The sequence below is a fragment of the Elephantulus edwardii genome, unplaced genomic scaffold (genome assembly GCF_000299155.1).
Source record: "Elephantulus edwardii isolate Elephantulus edwardi_28Jun2011 unplaced genomic scaffold, EleEdw1.0 scaffold00125, whole genome shotgun sequence".
NCBI lineage: Eukaryota > Metazoa > Chordata > Mammalia > Macroscelidea > Macroscelididae > Elephantulus > Elephantulus edwardii.
In genome coordinates, this window is record NW_006399875.1 from 6373533 (window position 1) to 6386355 (window position 12823).

The 12823-nt window shown below is 55.0% G+C and overlaps 1 protein-coding gene across 2 annotated transcripts in view; it reads left to right on the forward strand.

Annotated features, from left to right (window-relative positions):
- Positions 1-623: 623 nt before the first annotated feature.
- The window catches only part of TERT (telomerase reverse transcriptase), a 45609-nt gene continuing 33409 nt past the window's right edge, over positions 624-12823 (forward strand). For both annotated transcript variants that reach the window (XM_006893166.1, XM_006893167.1), the window contains exons 1-7: positions 624-842; positions 953-2261; positions 6625-6820; positions 8358-8538; positions 9362-9541; positions 10461-10616; positions 12329-12424. In XM_006893166.1, the coding sequence (XP_006893228.1) occupies positions 624-842; positions 953-2261; positions 6625-6820; positions 8358-8538; positions 9362-9541; positions 10461-10616; positions 12329-12424 (2337 nt within the window). The remainder of the gene's footprint in view (positions 843-952; positions 2262-6624; positions 6821-8357; positions 8539-9361; positions 9542-10460; positions 10617-12328; positions 12425-12823) is intronic.

Consider the following 12823-nt stretch of genomic DNA (forward strand, 5'->3'; position numbering starts at 1 on the left):
ACTGTAGATGCACCTTCTCCAAGACCTTTTGGTAATTCATGGAATATTCAGTACTCTTCCCCAACACCACAGCTCAAAGGCACCAATTCTTTTTCTATCCTCCTTACTCATTGTCCAGCCTTCAGATGCACAGCAAGTGACTGAAATGACAATGGCCCTAAGCAAGCGCCCTCTTGTCCCTCCCCTGGAGTCTTCCCTTTCACCCTTGACTCCACCTTCCCATTCTGGACCCCGCCCTCCTCCCCACTGTCCACTCCAACCCCGCGGCGTGATTGCGCTTTCTCCTTTCAGACTCCGCCCCTGCGCCTGGGCCCCGCCCCTTTTCCGGGGCACACGTGCGTGCGCGCGAGAAAGCTCCTGTTTCTCCTCCTGGAACTGCCCCTCACCTCGGCCCCGCCCCAGTTCCGAGGCGCGCGCGGGAAACTGCCTCTGTTTCTCTTCTAGGACCCTCGCTCCGCCGCCCCGCCTCTCCTTTCGGCCCCGCCCCATCTCCGAGGCCCGCCTAGAAACAGCCTGTTTCTCCTGCCGGACCCCCGCCCCTCGCCCGGCCCGCCCCTTCCTCCGCATAGCAGCGGGAGCGGGATCGTCGAGCACTTGGAGCGACCCCAAGCCCCTGGCCCCAGATGCTGCCCGCACCCCGATGCCGGGCCGTGCGCGCGCTGCTGCGTGGCTGCTACCGCGAGGTGCTGCCGCTGGCGACGTTCGCGCGGCGCCTGGGAGCCGAGGGCGGGCGCCTGGTGCGGCTCGGGGACCCCGTGGCCTTCCGCGAGCTGGTGGCCCAGTGTCTGGTGTGCGTGCCCTGGGGCGCGCCGCCGCCGCCCTCGCCCCTCTCCTTCCTCCAGGTGGGCCGCCTGGGGACAGGCAGGGCGGGCTTCCCTTGGGTGGTGGCGCAGGGGGACCCCGGCACTCCTGCAGCTCTTCGCGACTCTGGTGTCCCCTCTCTCTTCCCCAGTTGTCTAGCCTCAAGGAGCTGGTGGCCAGGGTCCTGCAGCGTCTCTGCGAGCGCGGCACCAAGAACGTGCTAGCCTTTGGCTTCGCGCTGCTGGACGAGGCCAGCGGCGAGCCGCCCATGACATTCACCACGTGCGTGCGCAGCTACACGCCCAACTCGGTCACGGGCATGCTGCGTGGCAGTGGCGCCTGGAGTCTGCTGCTGCAGCGCCTGGGCGACGACGTGCTGACCTACCTGCTGGCGCGCTGCGCGCTCTACGTGCTGGTGGCCCCCAGCTGCGCCTACCAGGTGTGCGGACAGCCGCTCTACGAGCTCTGCGCGCGGGACGCCAGCGAGCCGGGCCTGGGCTGCGGGACCCCGCGTGGGACCCCAGGGGACGCGAAGCGGCCTCGGGACCGAGTGGGAGGACAGCCGCAGCCATTGGCCAAAAGGCCTAGGCGCAGCTCGGCCCTGGAGCCAGGGTTGGTACCGCAGCCTCCCGGAGAAAATGCTGCTTCCAGGGCCCACCTGCGTCGGGCACGTGAGCAGAGCGACAGCGATCCCCCCGCGGCGACGCCGGGCCGGGGGGCCTCCATGGGAACCACATCTTCAGAGGGTGGACCTTCTGGAGCTCGTGGTTCCTCCACGGTGGGGACCAGGGTGCGTGCAGCTGGCCCATCATCCAAGCAGCCACCATTACCACGTCTGCAGTTGTACGTGGGGACCAAGCAAATCCTCTACAGCCGTGGGGACAAGGAGCAGCTGCCCAGTGACTTCTTCCTCAGCTCCCTGCAGGGCAGTCAGACCGGGGCCTGCAGGCTCCTGGAGACCATCTTCCTGGGCGCCCCTCCTGTCCGGATGAGGACCCCGCCGAGGCGCCTGCCGCCACGTTATTGGCGCATGCGGCCGCTGTTCCAGGAGCTGCTTGGGAACCACGCGCGGTGCGCCTATGACACCCTCCTCAGGAAGCACTGCCCGAGGTGGGACTTGGCCACGGCCACGCCCCGTGGACCCAGCAGGGTGGGTGTTAGGACCTCCGAGGAGGCCTGTGGCCCAGCGGTGACGTGCGCCTTCCAGGAGGACACCGACCTGCAGCCAGTGATGCAGCTGCTCCAGCAGCACAGCACCCCCTCACAGGTGTACGTGTTCGTGCGGTCGTGTCTCCTCCAGCTGGTTCCCATCGGCCTCTGGGGCTCCAGCCGCAATAAGAGCCGCTTCTTCAGGAACGTGAAGACCTTCATCTCGCTGGGCAAGTATGCCAAGCTCTCGCTGCAGGAGCTGACATGGAAGATGAAAGTGCAGGACTGTGAGTGGCTTCGGAGACGTCCAGGTGAGGAGAGGTGAACGTGTGCCCCCACCCCCTGAGAGGTGAGTAGTGCCCCCAGGTATGAGGACAGGTGAGCAGGTGTCCCAGGTGTGAGGACAGGTGAGCAGGTGAGGACAGGTAAGCAGGTGCCCCCAGGTATGAGGACAGATGAGCAGATGCCCCTAGGTATGAGGACAGGAGCACAAGTGGGCAGGTGCCCCCAGGTATGAGAACAGGAGCACAGGTGAGCAGGTGCCCCCAGTTCTGAGGACAGGTGAGCATGTGAGGACAGGTGAATAGGTGAGATCAGGTGAACAGGTACCCCTAGGTATGAGGACAGGAGCACAGGTGAGCAGGTGCCCTCAGGTGTGAGGACAGGTGAGTAGGTGCCCCTAGGTATGAGGACAGGAGCACAGGTGAGCAGGTGCCCTCAGGTGTGAGGACAGGTGAGTAGGTGCCCCTAGGTATGAGGACAGGAGCACAGGTGAGCAGGTGCCCTCAGGTGTGAGGACAGGTGAGTAGGTGCCCCTAGGTATGAGGACAGGTAAACAAGTGCACCCAGGTGAGGAGAGATGTACTTGGGTGAGGAGAGGTGAGCAGGCGCCTGTAGATGAGGAGGAGCAAGGAGGTGACCTCAGGTGAGGACGTTCATGGCCACTTGGTGGTACAGTCTTGCAGCTGTGGTCTCTACCTTCGCAGGGAAACACTGCACAGTTCTGCACCAGCCGCACGCACATCGCTACAGCCGCCGAGCTGGTCCATTTCACGGAGGGTCTTCTTTTTCACTGGTCCTCTACCTTTCCAAGCCTGATGCTCATCTCTGGGAATTGGTTCCTCCTGAGAACATGTCCAAAGGATGTGGAACAGTCTTGGCATCCTTGATTCTATGGAGAATTCTGGTTGTCCTCTTCTGACAATACGTGATATATTCTTCTCCAGTACCGTAATTCCAGATCATCAATTTTTTGTTATCTGTCCAGCCTTTACATGCATATGAGCCGGTTGAAAGTACTGTGACTTGGGTCAGGTGCGCTTTAGGCCTCAAAGACACACTTCCTTGCTCTTTGGCACTTTGAAGAGGCTTCCCTACTGCAGTAAGTGCTTCAGATTTGCCCAGCGTGACAGGCCATTTGATGTCTCAACGGCTGCTTCAGTGGTTGGTGATTATGGACTCCTTGTAAACCCAGATTCTTGACAACTGCAGTCTTTTTTCAGTATATAAGAGTGCTACTTACTGATACAGTGGTGAGGATTTTTTTTCCTTTATGCTGAGTTATAGTCCCTACTGAAGCCTTTCATTTTCATCAGCAGGTCCTCTGACAATCAAAGTTGTGTCATCTCCCTATTGAAAGTTGTTGCTGAGTCCCTGATCCTGTCATTTTGTTCTTCATATAGTCCAGTTTCTAGGAGGATTTTCTGAGCCACAGATGGACTGGGTAGGAGAAAGGACACAGCCTTGTCGCACACCTTTTTCAGTTTAAAACCCAGCAGTGTCCCCTTATTTGAATGACTTTCTTGGGCTAGGTCTAAGGTTTCACCTGAGCACCATTAAGTTCTGAGATTCCATTCTTCTCAGTGTTTCCTTAATTTATTGTGATCCTCATGGCGAAATGCCTTTGCATTGTCAGTAAAACATAGGCCAGCATCCTTCTGGCATTCTCTGCCTTCAGCCAAGGTCCACCATAAGTCAGCGGTGCTATTTCTCATTTCACGATCTCGTCTGAATCCAGTTTTAAGTTTCTGACAGTTCTCAGTCTAGATACTGCAGCAACCCCTTTTAAATTGCCTTCAGCGAAATTTTACTTGTGTGTGATGATGGTAATGATAACGGATAATTTCTTTATTCTGTCAGATCACCTTTTCGGGCTCAAATACAGAGCGATCTCTAATAAATTTGTTGACAGCGTCAAGAAAAAGATTCTCACCACAGGGACAATTGGCAGCACTAGCTGGATGGAGAAGAGATTGAGGTTGTTAGCAGTTACAGCTTGCTCGGCTCCTCAATCAGCCCTCTTGGCACCAGCAGTCAGGGAATCAAAGGGCAAATTGCATTAGGTAAATCTGTCAGGGACCTTTGCAGAGAAGGAACAATGTCAGTCTAGAGACTAAGGAGCGCCTGATCCAGTCCATGGTCTTTGCAGTTATTTGCTATGCATCAGAGAGCTGGATAATGACAAAGGATGACAGAAGAAGAATTGATGCCTTTTGAGTTGCGGTGCTGGAGAAGAGTCTTGAACATACCACAAACTGCCAAGAAAATAAGTAGGTCTGTCTTGAATAAAGTGAAATCAAGTTTCTCTTTAGAGGCTAGGATTTTGAAGCTCTGTCTCACATACTTGGGGCACATGGCTAGGAGAGACTGATCCTTGGAGAGGGACATCATGCTAGGAAGGGTGGAGGGACAGCACAGGAGAGGAAGCTCTTGGAAGAGATGGATTGACACAGTAGCTAGGGCCATGGAGGTAGGTATGTCGGAGTCAGTGAGACTGGCTCAGGACAGGGCAGGCTTCAGAGCTGTTGTACTTAGGGTCGCTATGAGTCGTTGGCGACTTGATGGCACATACCAACAACAACATGGAAGGGTGAGCACCTCCAGCACAGCATCTGCTTGTTGAAACTTTTCACGTGCTGTTCTCGCTATTCCCAGCCTTGACTGTGACAGACGTGGTGCAGTGACAGGCTTGTGCACGGTGGAGATTGTGACGATGGCACGGGATGGGGCAAAGTTTTGAACTGTTTCTTGTAGGCTTGCCATGAATTGTATTCCACACAGCAGCATCTATTAACATCATAGTTCCAAAACTTCTCTTGTTGTTAGATGCCATAGAATCGAGCATGACCCACAGCGAACCCATGAACAACCGATCTGAGCTCTGTCATGTCTTGCTCCATCCTCACACTTCCTGACACATTAGACCCCATCGCGGCAGTCACTGGGTCAATAAACCTGTTCGAGGGCCTTCCTCTCCTTCGCCGACCCTCCACCCTTCCCAACATCATGTTCTCCAAGGAACAGCCCCTCCTAGCAATATGTCCAAAGTCTGTGAGGTGAAGCCTCGTCATTCTTGCCTCCAAAGAGCACTCTGGCTGCACCCTCTCCAAGACATACCTGTTTGTTCTTTTGACCATACATGGGATTTTTAGTACATTTTTCCAACACCACGACTTAAAGATAGCAGTTCTCTGTCATCTTTATTCATTGTCCAGCTGTCAGATGCATAGCAAGTGATTGGAGAGACTATGGCCTGAGGCAGATGCACCTTAGTCCTCAAACTGACATCATTACTCCTTAATATTAGGTCCCTAACTGTAGATTTTCCCAGTGCAAATACATCTCCTGATTTCCTGACTGCTGGTACCAAGGGGGGTTAATTGTATAAAATGTCTAGTAGCCACATTGAAAAAAAAATCCAAAAATAACATGATAAAATTAAGAAAATACAGTGAAATCTTCAAGAGCTGGAACTCTCAGATTTCCAGGTCTGGGATTTTGCCACCTTTGAAGACATGGAGTCTTAGCATATTTCTTTCAGCCTGTTAGAAAATCCATGACCTTTTGTTTGGGATACTGAAGAGCAGAGATGTTAGTCTGAAGACTAAAGTGTGTCTGATTGAGGCCATGGTCTTCTCCATTACTTGCTACGTCTGCGAGCTGGATAGGGATAACAGAAGGATGACTGCCTTTGAGTTGTGCTGTTGGTGGAGAAGAGTACTAAATATCCCACGAACTGAATATCTCATGTTCTGAATATCCCACGGATTGCCAAAGAGCAAACAAGTATGTCTTGGAGAAGGCACAGCTACAGGCAAAGATGGCGAAGCTTTGTCTCTTGTTCTTTGGACATGCAGCTAGGAGAGGTTATTCCTTGGAGAAGGACATCATGCTTGGAAAGGTGGAGGGTCAGTGAAGGAGAGGAAGACCCCAAGGAGGTGGATGGATAGATTGACTGAAGCAGTGGGCTGAGTTGTGTCAGAGATGATGACGGTGGCACAGGGCAGGACAGGGATCTGTTGTTCAGAAGGTTGTGATGGGTCATAACACATCTTAACAGGAGGGGAACGCCTGCCCGTCGTTCTCCCTCAGAGGACCTGGTGGCTTTGAACCGCAACACACTAGGACTTTACGACCAAAGCTCCCTTGTGTGTTCGTGGTTATCAGACTATGATACGCAGTAAATAAACAGCAGCACTATTTTATCTTAGAGGCAGTGTGTCGTTGCTGGAGTCATGCGTGGCTTTCTGAAAGAGTGTGTGCAAAGTGGGTGTGTGGGTTACACAGACAGCTGGGGTTGGAACGTGTCAAGCGGCCACCGACTGCAGGATGGACAGGCGGCTCTCAGGGGTCTGGCCCTTAGGTGGGATCAGTTCCAGCACTTTCTCTCCTCAGGAGATTATACCGTTCCCGCCTCAGAGCATCGGCTCAGGGAAGAGATCTTGGCCAAGTTCCTATTCTGGCTGATGGACACCTATGTGGTGGGGCTGCTCAGAGCTTTCTTCTACGTCACCGAGACCATGCATCAGAAGAACAGGCTTTTGTTTTTCCGGAAGAGCGTCTGGAGAAAGCTGCAAAGCATTGGAATCAGGTGTTTATGACCTGAGGGTCGGGGTTGTGGCAGACATCGTGTGTGAGCATGGCCGGGACCCATTTTCTTGCCTGTACAATCGGAGGTGCACTTCAGTTGGCCCCCGGGCTTCCACCCAGCCGGCTCTGGAATCAGAGTCACTTTTGTTGAAAGGATCAACCACACACTTCTCATTTTCTGTCCCTGTTTTGTGTGCCTCGTCACTGTGTCAGTCAAGTTCTCTTCTAAGTGACACAGAGAACTTGTGTTGGAATGGCTGCTCCTAGGGTGGTGCCAACAGATGGTGCTTGATGACGAGCCTAAAGGGAGCTCTGGTGGCTTAGTGGTAAGATGTGCTGCCAACCCAAAGGTACACAGTTCGAAGCCACCAGTTCCAACCCACCAGCCACTCTGTGGGAGAAGGGCCGTCTATCTCCTTCCATGTGATTTGTTGCCTTTGAAAATCTGCCGGAGGGTCTGCTATGAGTTGGCTCTTACTTGATGATACTCAGCAAAAAAAAACTAGCCTGAAGGTTGACTGTTCAAACCTACCCAGAGGTGCCGAGCAGGAGAAGCCTGGTGATTGGGTCCTGTGAGATCTTGGCAGGAAAATCCGGTAGAGCTCTTCTGCTCTGTAACCCTGGGGTCGTTAGAGTAGACTTGAGGCAAATGTGTTTTGGAGTTTATTTATATCATAGATGATCAAATCTTAAATGTTTATGGCCTATTGAAGGAAATGTCTTGAGGTGTCTGTGGATGTCCTGTCATCCCTGTGGTGGGGTCTCCCTGAGGGTGGTGGGGTCTCCCTGAGTGTGTGATAGTCTTTCATCCCTGGATTGGGGTCTCCCTGAGTGTGGTGTGTTCTCTCTGAGTGTGTGATGGTCTTTCATCCTTGCATTGGGGTCTCCCCAAGTATGGTGTGGTCTCCCCGAGTTTGGTGGGGTCTCTTTGAGTGTGGTGGGTTCTCCTCGAGTATGGTGGGTCTCCCCGAGTGTGGCCTGGTCTCCTCAAGGGTGGTGTGGTCTCCCTGAGGGTGGTGTGGTCTCCCCGAGTGTGATGTGGTCTCCCCAAGTGTGGTGTGGTCTCCCTGAGTGTGGTGTGGTCTCCCTGATTTTAGTGGAGTCTCCCTGAGTGTGGTGGGATCTCTCTGAGTGTGTAATGGTCTTTTTTCCTTGCACTGGGGTCTCCCCAAGTATGGTGTGGTCTCCCCGAGTGTGATGTGGTCTCCCCAAGTGTGGTGGTGTCTCCCGGATTTTAGTGGAGTCTCCCTGAGTGTGGTGGGATCTCTCTGAGTGTGTGATGGTCTTTCATCCCTGCATCAGGGTCTCCATGAGTAGCCATCGTATCCCGGGCTTTATGTGGGTTTGGCTCTTGCAGTGTCTGGTGGGTGGCATCAGTGTGGCCTTGTCAGGGTGACCAGCTTTGCCCTGGGTATTGGGTGACCTGTGGGCTGAGCTCCCAGGCCTGCACTGGCCCTGTGAGCATGTCACCTGGTGTTGAGTGTGTCTTCACGCGAGTCCATCGCTCGTCTGACCTCGTGCTCTGGGCTCTGTTTCAGACAGCACGTCAGCAAAGTGCATCTGCGGGAAGTGTCAGCGGCGGAGGGGCAGCTCCGGCTGCAGGCCAGGCCCTCTCTGCTCACCTCCAAGCTCCGCTTCGTCCCCAAACTCCAGGGCCTACGGCCCATTGTCAACATGGACTACGTTGTGGGGGCCAGAACCTTCTGCAGGGAGAAGAAGGTGACTGCGCTGCACTTTGTCGTCCTTTTAAAGGTGGTGGTCTGACCCGAGGTTGGCGTGGTACAGAGTGGGGTACAGGAGGGGGTGGGGGGTGGCAAGCAGCCCCCTCCCTAGCACCTGTAGGTCTGCAAAGCTCCAGGAGGCTCAGAGAGGTATAGGTGGAACTCCAGGTCCAGAGAAGGCCACAGCGTGAGAACCACAGCAGCCTGTCCTGTAACCTCTTACCCTGTGACCCTGCTGACACACAGCACACTCACTGGGGGCTTAGATCCCTGCTGTCACATGCTTCCCCCTCCCTGGAGCCCCAGGCTCTGATGGGCAGAGTTAACCCAGGTGATGTCAAGCTGGCTGTCACCTGTCACCATGCTTGAGGGTCCTCACCACCGCACAGGCAGCTCCGGCCATCCTCCGTGCCGCGTGGTATCTAAGGGCAATGGTGGTGACGCAGGGACTAGGAGGGTGAGCTGGGCTGGCAGGCTGCACTCAGCCCTGGTGTGAAGGTGACGGTCACCAGGTGTGGCCTCCTCGGGCACCCTGGTGGACCTGGGCTGGTGAAGGAGAAGGGCACCTGGTGGTGCATTTCCAAACATGTTAGCTCAGGGCACATGGGCCCAGGGTGGTTCTAGACGGCTGGTCCTCAGCTCCGAGGCTGTTCTGAGCTCTTCTGGAAAACTCCCAGGTCAGCTGGGCGAGTGGGGAGGATGGAGAAAGGGCCTTGGGGCCGTGGACTTCATTCCACCCGGAGGTCCATGGAGCGTGTGACCAAGTCCTCTCTCCTGGGCTCCGAGGGCTCTGTTCTCACCCTCAGCCCTTGCTGCTCCAGGCCCAGCACTTCGCCTCGCAGATAAAGAACCTGTTCAGCGTGCTTAACTACGAGCGGGCGCTGAAGCCAGAGCTGCTGGGGGCCTCGGTGCTGGGCATTGACGATGTGTACAAGGCCTGGCGGGCGTTCTCTGGGCGGGTGCGGGCCAAGCAGCCCCGGCCCAAGCTGTACTTTGTTAAGGTGAGTCCTCGGGGACCTGATGTCTGGTGATGACCAGTGTCACCCTGGTCACTCAGCCTGGCCAGCCAGGGGCCTCCGTGGGGCAGCTGCCTGCGGAGTGTGGCCAGAGTCCCCCACACACTTCCCTCAGGGTGACCCAGCCTTTGCATGCTCAGCTGTCCCTGAGGAGGCGCCCTGAGCAGTCTCCATCCCCCAGCTGACCATACACAGCAGGGGTTCCTGACTGCAGGAGGACAATGGTGGCTCAGGGAGTCACCCCTTTCCTATGGAGACCTGGGTTCGAGTCCCAGCTCTCACCCCTCCTGCACATCCCCCACCCAGCTGCCAGCGGAGGCTTGTGTGTTGCCGACCATGCTTCAGCTGAGCGTTCAGATTAACATAAGGAAGAAAGGCCTGGTGGTCTGTGGCTGAAAAATCAGCCAGCACAAACCCCCTGCATCACAACAGTCTGATGGTGGCGGCCTGTGTGGGACTGGGCGGGGCCTGTGGTGTCATTGAGCCGTGGGTTATTCAACAGAAGCTAAGGGCAGAGTTTGCCTGTGGGGTTCTTCATCCCTGGGTTCCCTCAGGAGTGGGGGGTGGGTGCAGGGCCTGCCTCGGGGTCCCAGCCCCATCCATGGTCTCGGGATGGCTATGGCCTCATGCATGTGTGCTATGGCCACGGCTGCTGCGCGGAGGTGGGGCGAGTGTGCGGAGGTGGGGCTGCGGCACCCCATCTGTGTGCTGATTGGTTCTAGAGCAGGGCGAGCCAGTGTGTTTATGTGTACACAAGTGTACAGAGCAGCACCCCCGCCACCCCAGGGCAGCTCAGCCTTGTTCATCCGTCCTGGGAGGGCTGGCCCCTCCGGCAGGGACGTGAGCACAGACATGCGAGATGTTGGAAGGGGCTGAGAGCTCAGTGGCCATCCCCTTCTTGCAGGTGGACGTGACGGGGGCTTATGACAGCATCCCTCACAACAAGCTGGTGGAAGTGGTCGCCAACGTGATGCAGCCCCAGAACATCTACTGCATCAGGCGTTACGCAGTGGTCCAGAAAACTGCGCAGGGACACGTGCGGAGGTCCTTCAAAAGACACGTAAGGCCCCCAGTGGGGCGGTGCCTGCTATGGTGTGGGTGTGACCCTGCTTGGGTGTCTGTGGATGGATGGTTTTGCTCCTGGCGTGGGTGTGTCCTGCGGGGTGGGCGTGTCTGTGAGATGGATGTGCCAGTAGGTGTGTCCATGAGAGGGATGTGTCCTCAGGATGGGTGTGTGAACGGATGAGTGTGTCTTTAATATGGGTGTGTGTCCATGGAGTGTTTGTGGTCTGAGCATGACACAACCTTGTTGCTGAAGATCAAGAACTTGAATCTCTTATTGATGAAGTTTAGAATACCACTGTTAAAAAACAGGACTGACATGGGGGTTGGGGAGAAACTAAGAAAAGAGGGGCTCACCACTAATGAACACTGCATTGGAACAGATGAAGGAAAGAACGATTTAAAAGGAATATATGATTGGACATTATTTGTATGAGCACAGTCTAGAGTAAGAGGGGCATATTATAGCAAGGTGGACTGGGGTGGGAGGTATGGAGGGAGGAAATTATGCAATAATGAATAATTTTTAAAAAGTGAACTGGGGGGTGTAGGAAGGAAAAATGTGCAACCACGAATGAGTGAAAATCCAACTTTTCTTGTAAACTTTCATTGCAGTCACAGTAAAAAAATGGAGGGGGGGACGACTATAATCTTCAGTATGGACTACACCTGAACATACTGCTTTCTCTAAAGCAAAATCCCTCACACCTGGAACAGCTAAACATCATGATTAATAAAGAAAAGATTGAAGACGTCAAAGACTTCATTTTCCTTAACTCTGCAACCAGCACCCGTAAAGCTCGCTCAGTCTCATTGCTGTTGATTCTGAGCTGACTGATGGCTGACCCTCCAGGGGATTTTTCGAGGCTGGAACTTATATGGGAGGAGTCTGCCCATTTTTCTCCTGCAGGCCAGCTGCTGGTGGGTTTGAATCTCTGTCGTCCACCTCTGGATTAGCAACTCCCTGTGGACTGTGGCGCCTGGGCTGCCTCTCTTGGAAGCAGCAGCTGTGACATGAAAAGACGTGTTGCATTGGGTGGGTTCTTTAAAGTGCTGAAGTGTAGCCCTGCTCGCTTGAGGTCTTGCCTCCCATACGTTTAAAAGGCAGGCAGAGAATAATGAAGACTGAAGAATTGATGCCTGTGAGTTATCCTGATAGCAAAGCGTAAGGAATAACCTGTTGCCCGCTGAAAGAACAAACAAGTCTTTTTTTTGGAGTCGTACAGCCGGAGTGCTCCTCAGAAGCAAGGGTGCCGAGACTTGGCACATCCTCTGGGAATGTTGTTGGGGGGCCCGCCCCTGGTGAGGGACATCCCGCTGGGTAGAGGGTCGGAGAAAGCGGGGAGGACCCTCAGTGAGATGGACCAACTCTGGCTGCCCCAGTGGGCTTGAGCCCAGCAGAGGCGGAGGGTGGCACCGGATCAGGCAGGGATTGGTTGGGTTGCATGTTGGGGTCACTGTCGTCAGAGCTGACTTGACGGAGCCCAACAGTAACAATGTTCCATTGCGTGTTTGGGTCCTGTTTTGCTTCACTTTGTCTGCTCCTGGACGTGCAGCTGTTTGCCCCATTTCTTCTGTGACTGGTGCTGCAGTGGATGCTGGGGTGCAGTATCGGCTCCTTGCCTTTAGATCTTACCAGCATGTGCTGAGTGCAGCCCCTGGGTCCTTTGCCATCCTGGCTTTCATCCTCCCTCCTCTGCCTGCCTGCAGGTCTCCACCTTCGTGGACCTTCAGTCCTCCATGAAGCAGTTCGTGAAACACTTGCAGGAGAAGAGCTCGCTGAGGAATGCCGTGGTCATTGAGCAGGTCTCCCGAGTACTGAGTGTGTTGGGTGGCGAATGGAGCAGGCCTCCTGGGGGTGTGTGTGTCTGTGTGGTGGGGGGCGTGATGCCAGGGGGTGTGTGTGTGATCGTGGTGATGGTGCCAGGGTGTGTGTTTGGTGGTGGTGGTGGCACCTGGGGAGTGTGTGTGGTGGTGGTGATGGTGCCATGGGGTGTGTGTGTGTGTTGGTGGTGCCATGGTGTGTGTGAGTGATGGTGGTAGTGGTGCCTGTGTGTGTGTGTTGATGGTAGTGATAGTGCTGATGTGTGTGTGTGTGGTGGTGGTGATGGTGCCATGGTGTGTGTGCGTGTGATGGTGGTGGTAGTGCTGGTGTGTGTGTGCGTGTGTGTGTCTGTGTGGTGGTGGTGCTGATGTGTGTGTGTG